The sequence below is a fragment of the Mixophyes fleayi genome, chromosome 12, assembly GCF_038048845.1.
Source record: "Mixophyes fleayi isolate aMixFle1 chromosome 12, aMixFle1.hap1, whole genome shotgun sequence".
Lineage (NCBI taxonomy): Eukaryota > Metazoa > Chordata > Amphibia > Anura > Limnodynastidae > Mixophyes > Mixophyes fleayi.
In genome coordinates, this window is record NC_134413.1 from 27,570,111 (window position 1) to 27,594,852 (window position 24,742).

A 24,742-nucleotide genomic window follows, 5' to 3' on the forward strand; every position below is an offset into this window, starting at 1 on the left:
AAGACGTGGGACTGACACATTTCCATTCACAAGCAGGCCAAGGCTATAATTTATAGAAAGAAAAAAAAAATGGAAAGATACTTTCCGTGAAAGTTTAAAAGTAGTTGCAATGAACACCAGTCAGTAGCTGGCTACTGACGATTATATTACATAATTGGCAGGCATACTTTGCATAGCAAGGGCTTAATATTAATATTTGACCATGCATTTAAAGTCCACACACTTCCAGCTGACACGGAAATATTACTCTGCAAACTGCATCTGTCACAATAAGACAACATGAGAGAAGAAAGGATGTGCAGGGCAGCAGTACGCCCTCCCTTCCTCAGCGTAGTAACCTCACACCCTGCAAGTACTAAATAGCCACTTGTCTTGCCTTATTTAGGGAAGAGTATGGCGCACAGGCTATATTTGAATCCCGAAGTAAACAAGGCTTCAGCACAAGAAGATGGACATGGCAGCTGTGAGACATGAGCCATGAACTGACTTAAATGCATAAAATCTTATGTCTTATAAATCACAACCACAGTTTGAGTTATAGTTTAGAAAGCTATACATTTATTTATACTTTGGCTTATGTGCGTTCTATTTTTGTTCAGCCTTTCAGATATAGAGGGACTTATTTTCTACCAAAATGTAAAAATGCAATAGTACAGTAAGCTATAGCAACTAGACAATTGCTTAACTGCGTAACTTGAGCACCAATACTTTTCTATGACTCACTGCATATTTACTAACTTTTAGTAAATTACCAGCTCAGTCAACCCATTATCTTATCTGCACTGACTAGTTATCTCAATATAAGATGTAGCCGAGTCATCACAAATTATCTCATTTACAACATAGAATGGAAATGAGAAAACATATTATTGGTAACTGTCCACTGAGGTTTGATCAGGTTAAAAAGTTCAGGGGTAATGTCACTCTCCTTTGTGTACAGGCAGTGGCGCACGCAGGGGGGGGTTTCTGAGTCTCCAGCAACCCCCCCCCCCTGCGCTAACTCAGTGCCCACCATAGCGGCACTGTCCTATACAGCAGCCGCGGCGCTGTCAAAGAAGCGTCCGCGGCGGTTCTGTATTGTATACAGCAGCGCAGCGGACGCTTTTTTGGCAGCGCCGCGGCTGCTGTATAGGACAGCGCTGCCGAAACGGAGCTGCTGCACATGCGCCCGCGCAGCAGCTCTCTCTCGTGGTTGTTTTTTTTTTTTTTTGGGTCAGGGTTTCCTGTCCTGCGTGCGCCACTGACAGGGTAGCAGATATTATGTGTGTTCTCTGTACAGCGCTGCAGAGTTGGTGGCGCTATAGAAATGGCTGATGATGATGATATTTGTAACAGATTCCCAACAAAAATGACAAATACTGTCAAAGGTAGAAACATAACTAGCATAAGCCACAACTATGCAAATCTCCATTTGTTTTCTTTTTATTTGTTTTGTGTAGGAAAGTAAATGTGAAAATATTGTCTATATTTATGTTCTGTGTTTGGATAAAACATTTCTGAGAACTTATCGCAGCCACCTGTTTAATAGCGGGCTGGAACATCTAAGAGACAAAGCTTATGGCCAGTATAGTAAAGAGCTTTTATACCACCTTCTACAAAACCCATGTTTCTTGGACTCAGTTTAACAATATTACACTACACGCAGAGCTGCTCAGCTGGTAATCACAACTTGCTGCACTGTCTAGGTCAGAGACAAGCAACAATAGGGCATACTTACCAACTTTATTGTTTTTTCTCCAGGAGATCCCGGAGGGGAGGTGAGGTCTGCGGACGGAGGGGGCGGGGTGCAACGATTTGCGTAATATTGGCCCCGCCCCTGCGACTCAAAGACATGAAACTTCGGAGCATTAGGTGGGAGTACGATGCAGTCTGCACCAAATAGACTCAATCCTTCCTTTATGGGAAAGACCTGCAACTGATTCTTGAGTGACTGAACTTCAATGTCGAGTTAAGCAGGATTTTTAGGCAGGATGGTATTAATGCTTACCAGTCACCATCCACTATTAATTCAATGGCTAATAATTAATTTGTGACTAAATAGTGTTCATTAAATTACAACTGGTCATTGGTACTCCCACTGAGAACTGTGCGGGTCTGAATGGCATATGTGGAAGTTTGAAGGGAGTTTTAGAGTAGATGTGAGATCTGAGTGGAAGGGGGCATTTTGTGGCAGGTCTAAGTGGTATAAGGGGTTATAAGGGACTTCTGTGCACATTTTGTGGGGATCTGAGGTATGTGGAAAGTCTGAGGGGCATGTGGGACATTTTCAGACAAGTAAGTGACTGATGAGCTGGTGTGGATGTCATTTTGGGCCAGGCCTTTCATTACGGAGCTTTAGGGTCATGTGCCAGTGGCGGATCCAGGGGGGGGGGGGGGCGATCGGGGCAATCGCCCCCCCCTAGCAGGGGCTTGCTGCCGGCGGCTGGACATTATGTGCAGGTCCGTTCTGCAGTGACAGTGTGCTGCCCGGCTGCTCTGATTGTGTTTTAAACACAATCAGAGCATTCGGGCAGCACACTGTCACTGCAGAACAGACCTGCACATAATGTCCAGCCGCCGGCAGCCTCAGAAGGCAGAAAGAGGGCGGGGCCTAAATCGCCCCCGGTACACCAATTATCTAGATCCGCCCCTGTCATGTGCAGCTCTGTTGAAGGTTAGAGGGCCGCACATATGACCCCTGAAGTGTATCAGGTTGCCCATCACTGGTCTAGGTGGACCTTGGCACACAACAATACCCATCATGATGTGTTTACTGATTAGGATTATCATCATATTTTTTGGCATTTTTAGTACTCCTCCTAAGTACTTATTAACAAAGACACGAGACTAAAAACATATAGTGAGAAGTGCATACAGTATTTGCATTGTGAGGTTGGTACAATATTATCTTTAACACATGGGGCTGTCCCGGGAAACTAGGGTCTGTTGGGAACTAAGAAAGTAAAGTACTTCTATTTGCAGTATGGAAGGTGAGTGATGCAGATGAAGGAGAATGGTGGGAATTTTTAAACACCCATATATGAGAGAAGGACTTATCTGAAAAGACAACATAAACAATGGTGGTGTTTCAAATAGACTGTTTATAGCAAGTCGTACATAACGTATCCATGCATACATTTTATATAGAATATATTTATTTATATCTCTATAAAATAGATATACTCTAAGGGGATGTTTTGTTTTTTAATCAGGCTGCTGTGCCTTTAGGGCCGAAATTATATTGACCAAGAAATCAGTATCTTACTCTAGTAGCAGAAGTCTAGAAATGTTCAGACACCAAAATGTCATGTTTTGCAGCTTTCCATAGGAGACACCATGTATAAAAGCCACTGGCCTAATAAATTACGGCAGGCAAGAAAATTGATATAAAACTTGTCTACGCTGCACGGTGTCTTAGTGGTTAGCACTTCTGTCTCACAGCACTGGGGTCATGAGTTCAATTCCCGACCATGGTCTTATCTGTGTGGAGTTTGTATGTTCTCCCCGTGTTTGCGTGGGTTTCTTCTGGGTGCTCCGGTTTCCTCCCACACTTCAAAAACATTCTGGTAGGTTAATTGGCTGCTAACAAAATTGGCCCTAGTCTGTGTCTGTGTGTGTGTGTTAGGGAATTTAGACTGTAAGCGCCAATGGAGCAGGTACTGATGTGAGCGAGTTCTCTGTACAGCGCTGCGAATTAGTGGCGCTATATAAATAAATGGTAATAATAATAATAATAATAATTACGCTTCAGATTCACCCATACATCAGGACAAGTTCTCTCAATAGCTAAGTCCAGCTATTTTTGGGCACCACACATCAGGAACTTCCTACGAAAGTTAGGACTATTGGGAACAGATTGGGCACTGGCATTTCCAGTAACCCCACCTTCCCCCCCAGCCGGCAATTTGCGCACGCTCAGTGAAGCCCCTTCGGGCCTACATTGTGCACCCGCTGTTCTCCCACAGTGAGGCGACACTGTGCTCCTATTCTAATCTCTGTACTGTTCAGAGTGAGGACTCAGAAGTTAACTGGAGAAGGTGCCAGAGCCAAAAAATATATTATTTAGGCGGGGTGGAGAGGAAGGTCATCCCGGTAAGCTCAGCGCCCTCTTGCTGTGCTTATTGGGATTACCAGGTCCCGCCAGTCGTGATTGGGAGATATGTTTTCATCAAATGCCGCATCAGATCCTGCTTTATAAATTAATTTACAGTCGTGTTTAACCTGTGACACAACAGAAACTCGTTATCTTGTTCATAGCAGACATTATTTGAAAAGGTACATGTCATCACATCTAAATAGCATCTCCCTGTGTTTACAATGCCTCCCATTGATACGAAAGGAAGTTTTAATCGCACGTCAAACTTAAATACTGACATGTACAGTCTCATTGGGGAAAATGATTTTCTATTTTCACATCCTTTTGCATAAGCTAAACACATCATTATAAGGCCAGTGTGTGCACAGCCTAAGAAACACTTGATAAAAGATATGACCTGCTCAGTATTACATGTCTGATGGGACCCACAACATATCAATCCTTCTTCTAACCACTCTTTCATCACCGAGACTTTTTATTTTGGCAGCAAACCAGCTCCAGTAGCTTTTTAATTCGCACAGAATACTTTACTAATAGAGCATAAAATAATGGAATTGTTATTTTCCGCTAATAAAAGCATGTATGGAAATCTACATTTTACCTAAATGTTTGTTCAATTTATATATTTCTACAGTGCTAAGAATGTGAAATTGGAGTACTGCTATTAGGCTGTGTGTTAAATTGACTACAGGAAGGTCCCAGTTCCGTTAGGTTTATTGGGCCTGAACACATTGCTTATTCTGCTAGTGCATGGGATGTACCACTGCTTAAAGGGTATTGCATTCTTTGTGCATCTCTACCAAATATACTACATATCCCAGGCGCTCCTAATGGCTGATTTAAGATCAATTGCACAGATTATCGATAAAAAAAATATACATTTATTATGAATACAGTTGTTAGCATTGTAGGGAATATGTTTTTTTTAATGTTGGTTCCAGCCCCCAGCTTATTCTACTCGGATAGTCCAATACTAGGTTTGGTTATGGGAAGAATATGCTAAATCTGAGCTGTACAATGAATATCCAATAGCATTTTACAAAGGGTTAACAGTACTGCGCCCACACACCAGTACAGTAAGGCACTGTGGCTGACCTACCTTTCTTACATCTCATCACTCTAGTTACTGCATAGGTATAAAAAGTACTGTAGGAGTTTAATGCAGACCTACCAAACACTAGTTTCCACATCAACGAATAAAGGGACAGTGCATCAAAAATGATATAAACCTCTAACCCATGCGGAAAACAGTCTAGAGCTGTTTATAGATATGTGACATTCATAACAAAACAATTTACTTTAGCTAACATAAATATGTTATGTTGCCATAACTTAATATGCAATGCAGATAGTATACAATAAAGGGTTAATGTATAGCCAACAAGTACACTAAACTGACTGTATACATCCCACACTACTCTACTTGCCTCATATGTTATCAATACCCAAACAAACTAGAGTGGTCAACTCATGGGTTAATGCAACGAATATTTGACAGATACAGACCCCCCCCCTCCCGAGTTCATAGGTTTCCCTCTCCCCTCGTATTCTCCCTAGTTACAGCAATTTCCAAGGTGCATCACTTGTCCTAATACTTTCATCGTTTACTGTCAATGCAATCGGCCAAATGGCATTGCAAGGGTTAAGGTGCCCACACGTTCCTTAGCATCCAATAAGCACAGAGCCTCTCTCCTCTGATCGCCACAGCTACAAAGGGTTAATTCAGACTGATTCCCACATTTAGATGCGTGCACTGCAAACCACCCTGGGTTGCACTAATTAAATCAGTAACGCTAGATATGAAGGGAAAGACCTCATTAACCCTTTGTAGCGCCAGAGGGGTCTGGCTGTACATCACAGCACCCCAAGGCTCCGAATCCTCTGCCTGTTCACGAAGTGGTTAAAATAATTGGGAGAACGGACCCCCAGTTTGCAGTGAAATTGTCATTCATATAACGATTTCATTATCTCCTCTTGTATCAGCGGATTAATAATAGGATGAATAACGTGAAACAATCCAACAGCCACAGAGATATATATATATATATATATATATATATATATATATATATATATATATATATATATATATATATAGCTACCATACCATATCTTATACATATACTGGGACTCTACAGAGCCAGCACTAGGGGATCCTGTAGCCCACTAAAGCCAAGCTCAATGCAAGAACACAATCTGTATATTTGGCTAGCCTTCCACTTACCCCTTTTGCAATCCTCGCTTGGCTGGTCCTCTTTTTGGTGTTGTTCCCCAATTCAGATCCTCAGGGTTCTTGCATAGCGCCCATTGCATCTCCTGGTTAATCAGTGCCTGTGTAGGGGGAGGGATCCTTTGCATGTCACTCCAAATTGCCTTACTTGCTAAAAATTCTCTCTTCTCTCTTTTGCAGCTGTCAGGGCAAGCAGGGAAGTGCATCTGATTCTGAAGATACAAAATAGCAGGAAGAGGAGCTGCTGATTTAAATCCAATCCCATGCAGTATGTGTGGACAAGCCGAGGGGGGGGGAAATGAACACGTCTATGGTCATCCTTTCATTTCAGGCTCATTGCAAAGTACATTGAGATATTAAGCAAAGTCTTTACTGTTGCAAAATATCAGCAGCCATGTTATGCAGACTTCCACTGGGGGAGCATCTAACAATTTTTACATGCTCTCTATAACACAGAGATTGGTGAGGGAGTGTGTCTAAAGAACCACTGCAACTTTTCCATTTCAACGTACAGAACTATTGCAAATAGCGTGAACATTTTAATCATGAGATAAATCGTCATTAGCCACTGAGTACATTTTTCTGTCATTTAAATTAGTGATTACAAATAAAATATATAAAATGTGCTTAAATGACATACTTAAGGATTTGCAGTTTTACAGCACAGTGCAATATAGACTAACATGCTATTGTTAATTTATGTAAAGTAGAAGGATAAATGAATATATTACTATGAGTCGTGCACTGTGGTATTTTAATTAATCAATATACATAACGTACAGTAGGTTTTATTGATGGGAATGTATCTTATTAACTCCTTTATGACTCGAGGAAGTTTGCACCTTAATGTCTGAACAATTTTTGTATTTTTGTGCTGTGTTGGCTTCACCAAGGATATTTTTTTATTTCAAAGTAAGCAAATTTTGTATTCCTTTTTACTGTCAGGCGTGTTAGGGCTGTCATTTGGTAGCATACTGCATCAAGTGTATTTTAATTTTTTCGGTATTGGGTATGAAAAAATTTCAAAACTCACAAGAACACACAATTCCTGAATGTATCCGCATTTACATTTATGCAAGTAGTGCAAATCCAGAAAATGACCCTAAAATGTTAATGCCCAGTTCTCCCATGTATGGAGATAGCTACTTTTTCAGGGTGGCAGGTAGTTACAGGATCAGGAGAAAAAGAGTCATTTTTTTTTTCTTTTGCTCACCAATTTTTTCTTAAAGAGACACCATCAGGAGTTGCCTGAGACTCCCAATAGATCTCCCATGTTTCTAGCACTAAGAGCATAATGCTAAACTTTTGGAGGACACTGTGGGGTAAATTTATCAAGCTGCGGGTTTGAATTCTAGCTGTCATTTTGTAGAATGTACTAATTAAATGATAACTTGAATCTGATTGGTTGCTATAGGCAACATCTCCACTTTTTCAAACCCGCAGCTTGATAAATTTACCCCTGTGTGTGTGAAGCCTTTTTCGAAATGTGGGCATGGTCACGCTATACGTGGCATGCTCACGTCATGTTTCACCTGCCACGTTTATCCGGTGGTGTGCCCAGAAGTTCAGAAGCGCTGTGCCATCCCCAGACCTCCTCGCCTCCCCCTAAAAATTCCTCTTTAATGCCGTGTGCACCTGCCACATACTGTATCTCTCAACACAATTGGGATAAAAGTCCTGATCCATGGGACAGTCCCCTCAAATTGGGCCTGTTTGGTTAAATCAGGATATTGGGAGGAATGCTAATGGAGTCAATGCAAATTGGATATTGTAGTAACTATTACAGCATTTACTATTAGATGCATTTTTGCGTGGATCTATTTGTAACGCCTGATTAAGGATTCCCAGGCTTTTATTAAAGTCTGTCTTGCAAGGAAATCCCTGTGATGAGAAAATGCATTGAAGTTTAGCATTTAATACAAAGCATTAAGGACAGTGGCAGAAATACCACCGTTGCAGCAGGTACTGGGTCTGGAGATGAGTGGGGGTCTGTAGCTGCAACAATCCGTAGTTCTGCTAATGTTTGCACCTGCTGTAATGTCATTGTAAGTGCAGTGAACCCAAAACAGGGCTGTAGTGTGAATGCTCAGGACCTCACGTATACTCAGAAGCGGGGGCTGCAGGAGGATAGACTGCATGCGCATTCTCTGAACCCTACGTATACTCAGAAGGGGGGCCGCAGGAGGATAGACTGCATGCGCATTCTCTGAACCCTACGTATACTCAGAAGGGGGGCCGCAGGAGGGTAGACTGCATGCGCATTCTCTGAACCCTACGTATACTCAGAAGCGGGGGCCGCAGGAGGATAGACTGCATGCGCATTCTCTGAACCCCACGTATACTCAGAAGCGGGGGCCGCAGGAGGATAGACTGCATAAGCATTCTCTGAACCCCACGTATATTCAGAAGCGGGAGCTGCAGGAGGATAGACTGCATACGCATTCTCTGAACCCCACGTATATTTAGAAGCGGGGGCTGAGGGAGGATAGACTGCATGTGCATTCTCTGAACCCCACGTATACTCAGAAGCGGGGGCCGCAGGAGGATAGACTGTGTGCGCATTCTCTGAACCTCAGATATACTGAGAAGCGGGGGCCGCAGGAGGATAGACTGCGTGCGCATTCTCTGAACCCCACGTATACTCAATAGAGGGGCCCGCAGGAGGATAGACTGCGTGCGCATTTTCTGAACCCCACGTATACACAGAAGCAGGGGCCGCAGGAGGATAGACTGCGTGCGCATTCTCTGAAGCCCACATATACTCAGAAGTGGGGGCCGCAGGAGGATAGACTGCATGCGCATTCTCTGAAGCCCACATATACTCAGAAGCGGGGGCTGCAGGAGGATAGACTGCGTGCGTATTCTCTGAACCCCACGTATACTCAGAAGCGGCAGCTGCAGGAGGATAGACTGCTTGCGCATTCTCTGAACCCCACAAATACTCAAGAAGCGGGGGCCGCAGGAGGATACACTGCATACGCATTCTCTGAACCCCACGTATATTCAGAAGCGGGGGCTGGAGGAGGATAGACTGCGTGCACATTCTCTGAAGCCCACGTATACTCGGAAGCGGGGGCCACAGGAGGATAGACTGCGTGCGCATTCTCTGAACCCCACGTATACTCAGAAGTAGGGGCCGCAGGAGGATAGACTGCGTGCGCATTCTCTGAAGCCCACATATACTCAGAAGTGGGGGCCGCAGGAGGATAGACTGCATGCGCATTCTCTGAAGCCCACATATACTCAGAAGCGGGGGCTGCAGGAGGATAGACTGCGTGCGTATTCTCTGAACCCCACGTATACTCAGAAGCGGCAGCTGCAGGAGGATAGACTGCTTGCGCATTCTCTGAACCCCACGTATACTCAAGAAGCGGGGGCCGCAGGAGGATAGACTGAATACGCATTCTCTGAACCCCACTTATAATCAGAAGCGGGGGCCACAGGAGGATAAACTGCGTGCGCATTCTCTGAACCCCACGTATACTCAGAAGCGGGGGCCGCAGGAGGATAAACTGCGTGCGCATTCTCTGAACTCCACGTATACTCAGAAGCGGGGGCTGCAGGAGGATAGACTGCTTGCGCATTCTCTGAACCCCACGTATACTCAAGAAGCAGGGGCCGCAGGAGGATAGACTGCATACGCATTCTCTGAACCCCACGTATATTCAGAAGCGGGGGCTGCAGGAGGATAGACTGCATACGCATTCTCTGAAGCCCACGTATACTCAGAAGCGGGGGCCGCAGGAGGATAGACTGCGTGCGCATTCTCTGAACCCCACGTATATTCAGAAGCGGGGGCCCCAGGAGGATAGACTGCGTGCGCATTCTCTGAACCCCACGTATACTCAGAAGTGGGGGCCGCAGGAGGATAGACTGCGTGTGCATTATCTGAACCCCACGTATAATCAGAAGCGGGGGCCGCAGGAGGATAAACTGCGTGCGCATTCTCTGAACCCCACGAATACTCAGAAGCAGGGGCCGCAGGAGGATAAACTGCGTGCGCATTCTCTGAACCCCACGTATACTCAGAAGCGGGGGCCGCAGGAGGATAAACTGCGTGCGCATTCTCTGAACCCTACGTATACTCAGAAGCGGGGGCCGCAGGAGGATAGACTGCATTGCTGGACACCCTGTCCAAATTGTGCTATGTGGCCCAGAGATGTAGTGTTCTGCCCCTAATAGATTGATTTTGGGTGCTAAGATAAGGTTGTTGTGTGTATAAAACCCCACACTTTTGATTTCCTTTGAATTGTACTTGCCTACTGTCCCAGAATGTCTGGGAGACTCCCACATTTCTGGGAATCCTCCCGAACTCCCTGGAGAGTAGATTATCCTTCCTCTTCTGTTGTAAAAAGGGCCTTAATTATGTGATTGGAGTCATCAGTGTCATTGCACACTGGGGGCAGCGTGGAGATGACACAAATTACGTCATCACTCCCACTGAACCTGCACTTTGGGCCTCCCTCCCAAACCTCAAGGAGAGGAGCTCCAGAAAGTAGACAAACGTATTCCATACATGCATTCCAAACTGTGTTTTAAGTACAAGTTAAAGGGTAATACCCCCCAACTAACAGAGTTCATCCTCCACCGTCACTGAAATACATCTTTGCCTTTGTCGGAAACAGGGGAGTGCTGGCAAATATTAGTCCGGGATGGGGGAGAGTCGACTCAGCAGCCTATAGGAACATTTTAAAGGAAAAGAAATGCAGGTGACCCAGCCCAAGGTAGCCCACTATGAGACTGGCCCGGGGGGCATCTGAACATGATATACTGCTACTAAAATGCCACAAGACACCAACCTTCACATAAGTACCCAAAATTGCATTAAATAGAGGGATCAGATTTACAATCAATGGAAACAAGGGTGGTATTTATACATGCAGATCTATACAGTGAGACAGTTTGCACAACCTTATAATTATAAGAATGCTTACTAATTGAAAAAATATTGCTGATTAATTAAGCGTACGATGTCAGCTATCATCATCATCACCATTTATTTATATAGCGCCACTAATTCCGCAGCGCTGTACAGAGAACTCACTCACATCAGTCCCTGCCCCATTGGGGCTTACAGTCTAAATTCCCTATGTTTTCTTTGTCACTGGCTATTACAGAACATCTTACTTTCAATAACAAGGCTCAACTAAACCTACATATGCAAGGTGCATATAAAAACATATAAGAATTATGTGTGTAAAAGTTTCAGGAGCTCTTCGGCACTGAATCAGTTCCAATGACCTTTTAGTGCCTTAAATGTCTTATAAGAAAGACTAAACAAAAGCTATGAGTGAGTGAGATAAGTAATACTGCTACATTTATTGTCATGTGAACTGTAACAGATTCTGTATATTTGTTCATTTTAAGGATGCCTGTAAACATTGAATCAAATAGTATTTTAAGTTTAGTAGTCATCAAATAGTGTGAATTATTTTTTTTACTAGTATATATCCGCAGATAGTGAACGTAGCTTGGCAGGGGCTATCCATACATCACACTTTTTAAGGGAAAGATACTTTTTAATCTCCTGTCAACATAAAAGGGTAAGACTCAGGTCTCCGTATAGACTAATGGGTTCAGGTGATAGGAGTCTGTTCTTTGCACCAGTGAACTGTGAAAGGGGAGATTAATATTCCTATTACTCAATTTTCACTTAAAGCGTAAGGTGAAATAGGATCTTACTGCTTCATTAAAGGAAATGTGGCCAATTATAATGATTATAATTCTTTCATTCACTATTAAATGATATATTATTTTGGAACTTGCTAATTATACCAGCACCACTGTAACCCACAGTGCCACTCCACCACAACTTGAGCCAGAGTTTCAATGTCCCCGCTGCCTGGTTCAAAAATTTGGTCAATGGCATTAGTAGTGATACTTGTTAATGAGAAGTATTGCTGGTGAGTTCCGTATGGCAAAGAAGCTGCCAAAACAAAAGCGTTTGGCAGCACCCACAGCGTCTCAAGTGGGTGCAGTGTAGGGCGGGTGAGTTACAGTGGTGCCCAGTGATCAGTTGGTATGTCTTTGGCGTTTAGTTGATTAGAATGATTATTGCCTATAGGGGCAGATTCAGTTAGCCGCAAGGTGCCGCCGCTCTGTTTGTCTGCACACATTGCTGACTAATACGGTACAGAAATCTCTCTCTATTGTCCTTCACATCTATATGGGACGCAAGAGAAAATGGGCAGAGATTTTAGTAAAAATGATGACGCCATATGTCTCTGCGGACTGTTCCGGAGACAGATCGCGTCTCTTTACGCCAAATGGAATCTGCCCCTTAGAGCCCTGACCATTTCATATCTAGCGCTTACCTCATAGGTAAACCGAGGAGGCGCTTCCTAGTGCATGGAACCCTGGGGCATTGTATCATTGAGGTGGCTGGACCCTGCCCCCGCTTCACACGGCTCTGCTTGAAAAGGGAGAGCTGTGTGCACCTAACAGTAGTGCACGCAGCATTGCCAATGTATATTATAGGGATAGGAAGAGTTGGAGAGCAGCCAAGCACTGTCTAATATTATAGCCACGCCCTCATGCATGCTGGCCACGCCCACTGGTGGCGTGGTGTGGAAACCCCCCTCTACAAATTCTGCATTTGCCCCTGCACCTGTCTGGTGAAAGTCTGTGTAGACAGATGCAAAATATGTCCAACGTGTGGTCAGATATATTTCATAATGGATTATCTGTGGCTGATTGCGCAATCAGCCACAGATCTGGCAGTTTGGTGAATGGTCTAAATGACCATATCACACGATGTATCCATCTATATGTGTGTCAGCAGTTTCCAGTCTATAGCTAATGTTTATTGTTGGTTATGCACAGTCATAGCATCCTTTCAGTTCAATTCCCCTTTTCCATTTGTAGGATCCTGCTCACCAGTATTTCAATGTTATGCTGTTACCTGCATAGGCACACATATAGCCTTACACTTACACTCCCTTCTCACTGTGCACAGGCGCTCCGTCAAAATGTGAGATTAATGCATAAGGGGGTAAATGTATTAAACTGCGGTTTTGTCGAATCAACGATTTTCTTGACGTCCATATTTAAACCGTCAATTTTATTAAAGGCGAAACGCACTGTTTTTTGTCTTTAATTAAATTGCTGTTTTAAAAATGGACATCAAAATAGCCGAAAATTCGCGTTTTTGACTAAACTGCAGTTTAATACATTTACCCCAAGGAATAGAAAGTAATAATTACCGCCCAATACCACTCTCTGATCAGCATCTCTATTATACCGCATGTGTTTGATTCCACTACTTGGAAAATACATAGATGAAGGGCGTACTGTGTCACTTATGAAGAGCGGAACTTGCATGGCAATGCACAACTATATAGTCTGCACATGCACGCAGGCGCGGGCTGGCAAAGTTCAGCACGGGGGGCGCACAGGCGGCCACATCACATGACACGCGATGCGGCCGCATGACGCGGCCGCATCGCGTGTCATGTGATGAGGCCGCCGGTAATATTAGGATAATTTTGCATCCACAGGGGGGGGGGGGGCGGCCGGCCCAGACAGCGGTCAGACTGAGCGTTCCAGCCGGCCCCTGCATGCACGGGTGTATGCGCTCACCCCCATTAAGCAACCTCTTCCGTTGCACCACAGGTTTGTAAGTGACACCCACAGGCTCTTATGGAGCTTATTATAGACAATGCTACAAACGTTGCCCAGCTTTACAAAGCAATTATGTCTTTTTATAAAAATCTCTCTCTCATACTATAATATTGAACAAATTCTGTTTGAGAAACTCATTATACATGACTAATATACTCTATGTGACCTAAGTCCAAATGATCATGAAGTTGCCATTTAATGTGTTAACAGCATTCTGGCCCTCAGAGAATTAAGATTCCCAATGCAAATGTGAACAACTGTAATAAATAGTCACTCCACCTTGGGGAATAATCTATCTGGGTCTCTAGACTCAGAGCTGTTGAACAAAACCCTGGAAACCATTTTATTAAATGAGAAAATCCAATCAATTTCCATTTGAATATTTCTCCTTGATAAATTGGAGGAGGTTTTTTTCTTTCTCAGTGGCACGACTTATATGAAATTAAGCTAAAATAAAAATAATCAACGTAATGCCGTTACAATAGTACAATCTAAGAATATAGAGCTCAGAAAGAGGTAACCTGTTCATTAGTACAGGCTCGATTCTAAATACAAATAGAAAAGAGTTAGCCTTTGTAACAGATGCCCCATCTGGAGGCAGTTTTGTTTTCTTATTAACTAAATATTTTTATTGACATAAGATACCCCCCCCCCCCCCCCCCATCCCCTGGGCAATATCTCTCTCTCCAGGAGGAGCCCGGTCTTGTACTATGCTTGAGCTTGCTCAGTGTTCTAAACCAGTGAAGCTCATTATTTTTCTTTGTTGGTACTTCAAGATTCGGGATGCCATTGTTCCATGGTGTTACACCTCTCAGGAGATTTCTATCACTCAGTGTTAGTGCTGGCCTTCCCAAGGCGGAGTGTCTAATGAACCCACCAGTCTTCACCAAGAACCGCCGCAAGGCTGGATGGATTTTGCTGCCGGAGGTCCGCAGGTCACTTCCCTTAGGTTAGCCCACTGACGCAATAGGTGATAGACGGTTGGTAAGAGACCGAGGCTGGACCAAGGAGAGCGGACTCCGTAGCAGTAGTGTAGTACAGCGAGGCAAAGCAGGATTTAGTTAGCTGAAGTGGTACAGCCACACAGAAGAATCCTAAGCCGCATTCAGTGGCACACCGGGTCGGATACACTGAAGAAACACTGCACACAGGAGAGTTGCTGGGTCAGATACACTGAAGCAGCAACAGCAGGCTGGTCAGTATGGATAGCTGGGTCAGATACACAGGAGCACACACAGCAGTGTGGTCGGTATGGATAGCCGGGTCGGATACACAGGAGCACAGACAGCAGCGTGGTCAGTATGGATAGCTGGGTCAGATACACAGGAGCACAGACAGCAGTGTGGTCGGTATGGATAGCCGGGTTGGATACACAGCAGCACAGACAGCAGCGTGGTCAGTATGGATAGACGGGTCGGATACACAGGAGCACAGACAGCAGCGTGGTCGGTATGGATAGCTGGCTCAGATACACAGGAGCACAGACAGCAGTGTGGTCAGTATGGATAGCCGGGTTGGATACACAGGCAGCAGAGTGGATGTCCAGAAACAGAGGTCCAAAAGGTCATACACTGAGAAACACCAGAATGTAGCAGAAGGGTAGACAGGGAGAGCCAGATGCCAAGTGGTAACTTGTTGCTCTGACACAGCTACAGTGCCAAAGTGTGCTTAAGATAGTCTGAAGATTGTATATGCCGCCTCCTAGCCCCAATCATGTGACCGTCCGAACCAGGAAGTGCTGAGCTGTACACAGAGGCAGGGGAATCAGCAGCACAGGAGTGTGGAGCAGCAACCTGGGACAGGTAAGTTTCTAACACATTGCTCCTAAAGAAATGGTTTACAATAGACTATATGACATATCTACCAATCAGGGAACAGATTTTGGACACCATTTGATTGCACACCTCTGCTTCTTGGCAGTAAAAGTGCTGAAAGCACTGATGACCAGCATAGGACAGGAGGGTGCCGGTGCCGGAGGGAGTGGTCGGTTTGCTGCCCAGCAAAGAATTAGCTTAGTTTCTGCTATTTACCAGACTGTCTAAAAAAAAAGGGAAATGTTGTTGTTTTCTTTAAATGATGTTGCTTACTCAATTGTAATATGATATTTCTTGTGCCATTATTGTTTTTTGATCTGCATTAATGAAATGTTGGAAAGTGGCCATAAGAATAAAGTCCGTCAACCATAAAGCTTGACTCTGACTTGCTGATTGTTTTATGGTTTAAAAACTTCAGCTATAGAAATTATTTGGAATTCAGCCACAAACAGTGTTTTTGAAAACTTTCTTCTGTCTGATAAAACAATCATGGTGAAACGCGTTAAGTATTTATGATTTTGATAAGTGTTGGTTGTCATCTTTAAGCCTTCCCCCAGAGCTATCAAATCACAAGTGGAGAGTGTCTTCAGCTGGAGGAAACATTTTACCAATGAGTGGTGGGATCTATACTCTTTTGTTTTTTTTTATAAGACTGCTGTTCATATAAGCTAAGTGATCCGGAGAGACTATGGTTTGTACCACAATATATACTCATCAGGCTATTTCCATCTAAACACCGGCTCTCTCTTTACACCATCAGTGCAAAAATGTGTCACATTATATTGCCGACAAATACAGTTTGGGATACAATTAGCTCTATATCGAGCTAATTTTGGACACAATTAACTAACCTAATCCGTCACCGGCTTTAATCCATAGACTGTTGTTTATGGGGATATATATTTTGCTCTTATGTTTTAGAAGCCCCTGTCTTGGGAGTGAGTCTGTGGTATCTATTTTATTTTGTTTGATAATTTGAGTTACTTGTATAATTGCAGTGTTTTTGTTTACATTTTTTTTGAAACAATGTTGCTGCTGTCCATTTCTGACATAAGACAGGAAACAATATTATTAACAAATCATCTTGATTTTGGGATATTTATTTTAAAAAATGGGGATATAGAGTATTTTAAGTAAATATGATTTACAATTTTTTAAAATAAATTATCTGTATTTAAAATTCTGTGTGAAATCAGATCAGTGTGTGTGTGTTTTTGCTGTATTTTTTTTATTTTATTTGAAATTACATCTAGTACGAACAGTATGCCATTTTTATAGTTTTAAACTAGGATTGATGGGGGGCTGGGGAACGGACAGGAGAAGTTGAAGGGAAGGAAAAGGAGTTGACTTAGAGTTCTCAGAGAATAAATGGCACATTAAGCCTACTCATTTATTGCAACCATATGAAAATATTCATTATTATTTGAAACCACCTAATGTAAATATTTTATGAATTTTCCTTGATTAAAATGGAGACAGCCTTCGAGACTCTGGTCTTAATTCTGCTCCACATGTCCTCGTCTATGCAATCGTGACAGTCTATGGGAGATCCTACATCCTTCTCACATTTAAGCTGATTTCCTGTGTTTTCTTTATCGTATTGTATTTTCGTTGCTGGATCATGGTATTTTTGTTAAGTTAGATTATCAGAGCATATTCATAAGTAAAAAGCAGATATCACTAACTCTTCCTAAGGATTTGAGGAGGGAAATAGGGAAACCAACTGGTACTCTTCTGGCACTATTTCATAGTTAAACCAAATAAATAGATATGTACCTGTCGCTAAAAATATATGGAAAAAAACCTCAAAAGGATGTCTCAAAAACGCTGCTAGTCTGGGGATAGTGTCACTCCCCTAAAAAAAGAACTAAACAATACAAATGCAACAGCGCGAAGATGAGGCATCCATAAGGTGATATGAAACAAGGGATATCCAATAGGAAAACTTAATTGGATATAAAATCCACAACGATTGCAAAAAAAATGCATAAAACCAATATTTATTAAACCAAATTGAAACGTAAAATACATGTAATCTCTAATATTATATGGTGTAGATTCACATATAATGGGTGAATTTCACCCAGTTTGATTTAATATATTTGAAACTTTAGGACCACCTAAGTATTTCCCTAATAAATAGCATTGTATCCAGATTTGTGTCTCTTATACCATAAAATAAATCAACTGTCCAGTACAGTAGTAATTGTATCAGCTAGACGGGATGAATACCCGTTATCTCTTCTAGGAACATATATACTCCAATAGTTGTGATGCAATCATCAAGAAGTGGGTGTTAGCAATATACTTGCAGTTCTAAGTAGGATGGCTATGAAAAAGTCCTCACCAAGAGGACGAAACGCGGCGCTATTATATTACTGGACCACCTAAAGTTTCAAATATATTAAATCAAACTGGGTGAAATTCACCCATTATATGTAAATCTACACCATATGACATTAGAGATTACATGTATTTTATGTTTCAATTTGGTTTAATAAATATTGGTTTTATGCATCCTTGTATGCATTTTTTTTTTGCAATCGTTGTGGATTTTATATCCAATTAAGTTATCCTATTGGATATCCCTTGTTTCATATCACCTCATCTTCGCGCTGTCGCATTTGTATTGACTATTTCATAGTTCACATAAAGGACCTGATTAATTAAGGAACCTAAATGCCGATATGTGCCGCATTTTGCTTAAAATTGTACTGTGCATGCCAAGAAACGGAATATAAGCCAATGAACGTAAATACCTTCAATTCATCTTCAAGAGCAAAGGACACATATATAAATAAATGGTGATGATGATGACACATAAGACAACCTACATTTTCATGGGTGGAAAGGAGAGGGGAATTGACATATGTACATAATCAATGTACAGTAAGGGCATGACAAGCTTGAGTGCATTCAGCAGCACCAAATTCAAGCTTTTGAGCTACGTGTTTTTCTGTTGTATCACTTGTACCAGCTACAGGGCAGGTGTAAGTGCCGATTGATAGTAATGACGGTTGCGTATTCATGCTAGAACATGTGTTTGCAATCAAGAGCAACTGTAAAAAATGCATTTTATGTACAGTAGATATTAATAAGAAGATGATAAATGTATTTCATGGAGAAAACAAAAGGATAAAATAAAAAATAAATGTTTACATGTATTTTTCTTTTATTACTATATTATTATTAACAGTGAAAATGGAATAGTTCTGCAAACACCAGCATGCCCACTCTGTTAATGGCAGCTCGAGCTGGCTGGGACTTGTAGATCCACAAACTGAAATGATGTTTTATACTTTTTAATTCTATTTTTTCACTTTATTACCCTACACCCAACGCCCCAAGAGTTGTAGGAAGGGCCCTAGTGCTTTCAGCACTGGGCTTGTTCTTCCTAGAGGGAGGGAGGGGGGGGGGGGGGGGGTGGGCGCACAATGCTCTGTGTTTACTTACACAGTGCAGATTGTGAACACAGGTTTTTATTGTTGGTCTGTCCAACATCTACTGAGTATAGACAAATCTTTTACAGTGAATATAGAGCAGGACAATGTACCACTGGCACTTCTACTGCGACCACTAGCATGTATAAAATAATCTGTGATTACATCCCCTTATAACATTTGTGGAATATGGAAACAAAAGTTCCCCTCCCCCTTAATTTCTAGCTGACTGGGGCCATTGTTTTTGGGCTTGTGCCCCGCGTTGGATGTTATAATCTCAACCTTTCTATCACGCATCTCATCAGTTTCGCTCCGTGTGGTTCATTGTGTGCTTTGGTTTCCCTTGGTTACCGCTATCTGCTGTTCAGCCTGGCGTTCCTCTATCATCGGACGCCATCTTGCCTAGTGGTCTGCGCATGCGTTTCCCTGGGAACCTTCAAAACCTCTGCTCCACAGTGATTGGATCATCTGCAGCCAGTTCCCTTTATAAGGGCCCTCCTCCCTTTAATGGGTGTCAGATCATCAGGTCTCTCTACCTGATAGGAAGCATCTCCTCTGACTCCTGTTGTTCCTGACATCGTGGATGGTGCAGTTTATTTTTACTCAGAAATCCTGTGCTGCTCTCTGCTTCCCAGCAATTACATGTACAGCTCATCTCTACTCAGCAATGCCTGTGCTGCTCACTGCTTCTCAGCATTACCTGTACAGCTCAGAACTACTCAGCAGTACCTGTGCTGCTTACTGCTTCCCAGCAATTACCTGTGCAGCTCATCGCTACTCAGCAATAACTGTGCAGCTCATTGATTCTCAGCGTTACCTGTGCAGCTCAGAAATCCTGTGCTGCTCACTGCTTCTCAGCAACTACCTGTGCAGCTCATCACTACTCAGCAATACATGTGCTGCTTACTGCTTCCCAGTAGTACCTGTGCAGCTCATCACTTCTCAGCAGTTCCCTGTGCAGCTCGTTGCTTCCAGCATTATCGTCGCAGAGCATCGCTCATCATTGATCCTGTTCCAGCGTTATAACACCTGTGTGGATCTCAGTGCTATTGCTCTCTGCAGCTCATCACTTCATCGCCATATTGGTTCAGCTTCCCTCACAGTCAGGACCTGTAGATTCACTGCAGAGCATCGCTCATCATCGGTTTTGTTCCAGAGTTATACACCTGTGTGGACCTCAGTGCTCCAGCTCTCTGCCGTGCATCTCTTCACCACTACTACTGTTCAGCCTAACAACTACTTGGTGGTTCTGCGCATTCTCTGCTCTGTGCCCCCTAGAGGACCGCGACCTGTGCTGGAGAACAGCCAAGGCCATATTCCCTTGCGGGAATCCCTGGTAAACCCCTCTCTACCGTTAGACTCCGCACCTCTCTGGGGGTAAGCTGTCACTCCAGCAGCAATCAGGACCATTCCCATTATCCGGCTTGCGTGACACTTTCATTGCCAACAAGTCCTGTTTCAAGTGGCATTCTGGCTCCGGCTGAGTATGAAAACCACCGACACTGACCTGGAAACTGCAATATAATTTCATGGGGCAGAGCTTAGAACGCCAAAGGTCGTGTGTCTACATAATGCAATTATCATCGAAATGCAGCCCTGTTTGTTTTACCTGCATGCATATATTTTAAGACAAATACAGCTGTCTTATTTTTATATTACTTTGCAGGAGATTTAATTAAATAACATGTTGGCTTATTTGGCAGTGGAGAGGTTAAAATAAATTTTGAATTATATGCATAATTAATATGAATTGCTCCTAGTTCCAGCAACACTGGATTTGAAGAACACCACAACTTATGTTTATCTGTTTGACTAATGACAGTACTATAATTATACTGCAAACAAAGAAATGAGTCTGGCTAACAAATTACCTGGAGTTTCAAGAACAGGCAAATAGTCTTATCACTGCAACACATTAGATTGTGATTGTAAAACTCTCCAAAGCTTTCACTTATTACAGAACGGTTCAAGGGGGGTTTAGCAGCATTGAGCCAATCAAACAGGCCACTTACTATACATTTGTCAAGAGGATTTTCTACTCCTCATCTGATTATCGCATAATAAAATATGAATATAGTTTTGAAAAATTAGGTCACATTCTTGTGCCAAACTGTTTTATTTTTATCAGCGAATGTGTATAAATTATTGGAATAAAGAGCTATTATTTTTCTTGAGTTAAGAATATTACACCAAATTGGTTGTTTTGTATATTCTCCTTGAAAGTACAAAGAAAGGAAGTATAGCACCATTCAGCATCCCAGTAAACTGCTAGTTTATGCCAACTAACTAGTTTATCAATGTCCAATGTGGGCCAAATTTTATGGGGCCAAATTGGAGAAACACAAGCGTTCGGCGCTCGAGTCAAACAGTCACCTCCTATGGGACCCAATTAGCGCAGACAATGTCACATTGCAGTAATCATCAAACTACATTCTCTGCCAGTCCTGACCAGATGGTGATCAGGATTACTGGATGTCTTAAGCCCACGCACGCAATGAAAAGAAGCCACTTAGGCCTAAAATAACAATTTGGTGGTCAGAATCATTGAGTGTAGGAACTGTCTAAACTCACTGTGCGGCAATAATATATTAAATCATGGGTATAACTGAGATCGGTTATTAAACAAAAGATTGCAAATGTTTATACTTAACTAAATCTGTCTAAGACATTAGGGCACATTTACATTGAATTTGCACTAAACCACAGCTACTACAAAGCAATTTAGTTTTATTTGCCTAATTTAGGCTGGGTGCACACAACAGAAATTTTCTAACCGATCAGCAGCCGATCCATGTATACACACTATCACGTATTACAAGCTTTACCCTCAGATATGTGCTCTTCATCTGTCATAACCACCGGCTGAAAAGATTATGACTCTGTAAACTCTATGGAGATCCTAATCGTGAGTGCGTACACATTGCAGGACTGGAACAACATTGTTCCATTATTGAACAAGATGTTCAAGTCAGTTTGAAAATCTCCATCAAGTTTTCATGTGCTTTGGGACGACAATCGTTCATCGTTTCAGTGTACACACTAATGCGATATTGGATCAAACAGTCATTTATCGTCTGATTGACCCAGTCATTGGCTGAAAACACTGTAGTGTGTACCTAGCCTTAGTCAATAAAGGATGCATTTGTTTGAGTGTTATGGTTTAGTGCAATGTTTGTACTTACATGCATTGTTAGTATATGGACCTATTGAGGTTTATTTACTAACATGGCTCAAAAGTGAAAATTTGCACAGAACTATAGAATCTAATCCAACATTTACCTTTATTGCCTAGTTTACACTGAATAGATAAAAGTTAATAAATTGCTGATTGATTGCTAAGCTTCTAAAGCAGATTTGCAGCTTTGAGCAATGTTAGTAAATAGTCCTCATCTATCCTGCCTCTTGCTCAAGGCAGACAACATTTTTATTAAGTTGGGAATATGGAAGGTGGGCTCTGGAATTAGTACAGTGAATGTAATAAGCATTTTCTTTCTAGGATAACATACCTGTTCTTGACCTGTCCACTGGAGGGAAAACACTGTCCTTAAAAGCAACCTCTCTGCAAGCACTGGAAGCTTCTGGTCTAAGACGGAAATCTGAGTGATCAACTGGAAGTGATGAGGGAGTAGAGGGGAAAGGGAAAGTCCAAGGTGCTTAGCTTCAATGGGGTATCTGCTCCAAACGCTGGAACAGAATGGTTTTTAGGGATTGTTTCAAGTGTGGCACACTAGGGGATAGCCTGATGGAGCGAGGGAGATCTTTCCAGATAAGGAGGGCAGAACAGGAGAAATTTTGAATGCCACGTGGTAACCAGATGGGTGGTGAGGTGGTGGTCGTTGGATGACTGTAGGGGGCGAGAAGAGGTATGAGTGGAGATGAGGATGGAGAGGAAAGGAGCAGTGGAGTTAGAGAGGACTTTCTAGTTGAGGGTGAGGAGCTTGAAGAGGATTCTATAATGCAGAGGAGCCAGTGCAGTGCTCGACAGAGAGGTTAGGTAGATGTAGACCAGTGAGAGAGGAAGATACAACAAAAGCCCAACCTTAACAGGGACCCAACTAGTGGGTCATATTTAGGGAGAGAACAACCAACTCTTCCTGGTGGCTAATGGACCGCTGCGATAGTCCAACATTGGGGTCAGATGGACATAGTCCTAGTGCCCACTTAACTGGTACTCACGACCTAGCGCCCAATCTGCTGGTGTCTATGGACCTAGTGCCTGAATTACTGATGTACAAGTGCCCACAGGCCTAACACCCCAACTACTCAAGCACCTGCCCAAGGTTGACTCATTGCCTTAAGCTTCTACCATGGGAATACGCCAAGCCAATCTTACTACATTATTTTTTCATGTTTTCTTTTTACTTTGGAGAACAACTATTCTCTTATATTTTAAAATGAATTTCAGTTAATCTCTCCCTGTCACAATTTTGCACCTCCAAAAATTTTGCACCCCAAAAGCCTATCATTTCAGGCGAGTAAGCCAGTTGGATAATCAGGTCCTGAATGACACCCATTAACGCCTCATCATACACAATGTTACGAAGCTGATGTCAGGTGGACGGCATGACGGGGTGGATCAGCTATAACACTGCCAGTTTAAATCCCTTTATGACTGGACTGACACATAAGGGGAGATGATGTATTATTTGACCATGCGCTAGATTTTTGAAAAAGTGGAGATGTTGCCTATAGCAACCAATCAGATTCTAGCTGTTATTTATTTAGTGCACTCTACAAAACGACAGCTAGAATCTGATTGGTTGCTATAGGCAACATCTCCACTTTTTCAAACCCGCAGTTTAGTACATATACCCCATGACTGTTTAAATTGTTACAGGCATGTAACAGTATCAGTGAAGAAACAGAGGTAGGTGGATTGGGAAGGTTATTAGATGAATTCTTACGTTAAAGGGAATATGTTAGTATACAGTGGAGTAAGGTTTTAAATTAAAGTGTTGTTATTATTAAAATCATTAACCAGCAAATTGTCTGTGCAGGAAAATATAGACATTCTAAATCATGGTCAGGTGGATAAATATGTTTTATTCATTTTTTTCTGTTTGATTGTGTTAGAAATGTAAGCAATGAATTGTTAATCTTGTGGTAAAAAAAATATGATTGCAGTAAAGGCTCCGGCAAGTTTGTAAATTTAAACATTTCCATAGACTAGAGAAAAACATTGTCTTTTTCCTTCATTAAGGCCTGGTGGCGAGATAGGCCGCCATCTCCATAGAATGAATATGAAGTCTCAATTGTCACATCATCCAAGGAAAACTTCTGAACTCTAAACAATTTATTAAAGTTATGCCAGCTCTATTCAGTCTTATTCAGCATACACACTTCTGAATCCCATGAATAAAAATGAGACACTAGACAGGAGTCATTTCCATTTCAACAAAAATCTCAACCTACCCACTGTCTTTAAAGGTTTCTTTTTATATACTCTGTGGACAAAGGACTTTACCTCTTTGCTGTTTCTTATGCTTGGCAACCACTTTTCATGTTACGTTTGTTGCCTATATTGTGTTACCCGTAAGAACAAGTAGTTTTATTTTAGCTAGAA

The 24,742-nt window shown here is 42.4% G+C and overlaps 1 protein-coding gene across 6 annotated transcripts in view; it reads right to left on the reverse strand.

The window, feature by feature from the left end:
• The window catches only part of SLC8A3 (solute carrier family 8 member A3), a 244,229-nt gene extending 237,523 nt beyond the window's left edge, over positions 1–6,706 (reverse strand). For 3 of the 6 annotated variants that reach the window (XM_075191826.1, XM_075191825.1, XM_075191823.1), the window contains exon 1: positions 6,300–6,705. Coding sequence is in view for 1 of the 6 variants with exons in the window: in XM_075191827.1 (XP_075047928.1) it covers positions 6,300–6,511 (212 nt within the window). In the remaining 5 variants the exon portion in view is untranslated. Of the gene's footprint in view, positions 1–6,299 lie in introns of all 6 variants that reach the window. The other 3 variants (XM_075191824.1, XM_075191822.1, XM_075191827.1) reach the window with 2 other exon arrangements.
• Positions 6,707–24,742: the final 18,036 nt, after the last annotated feature.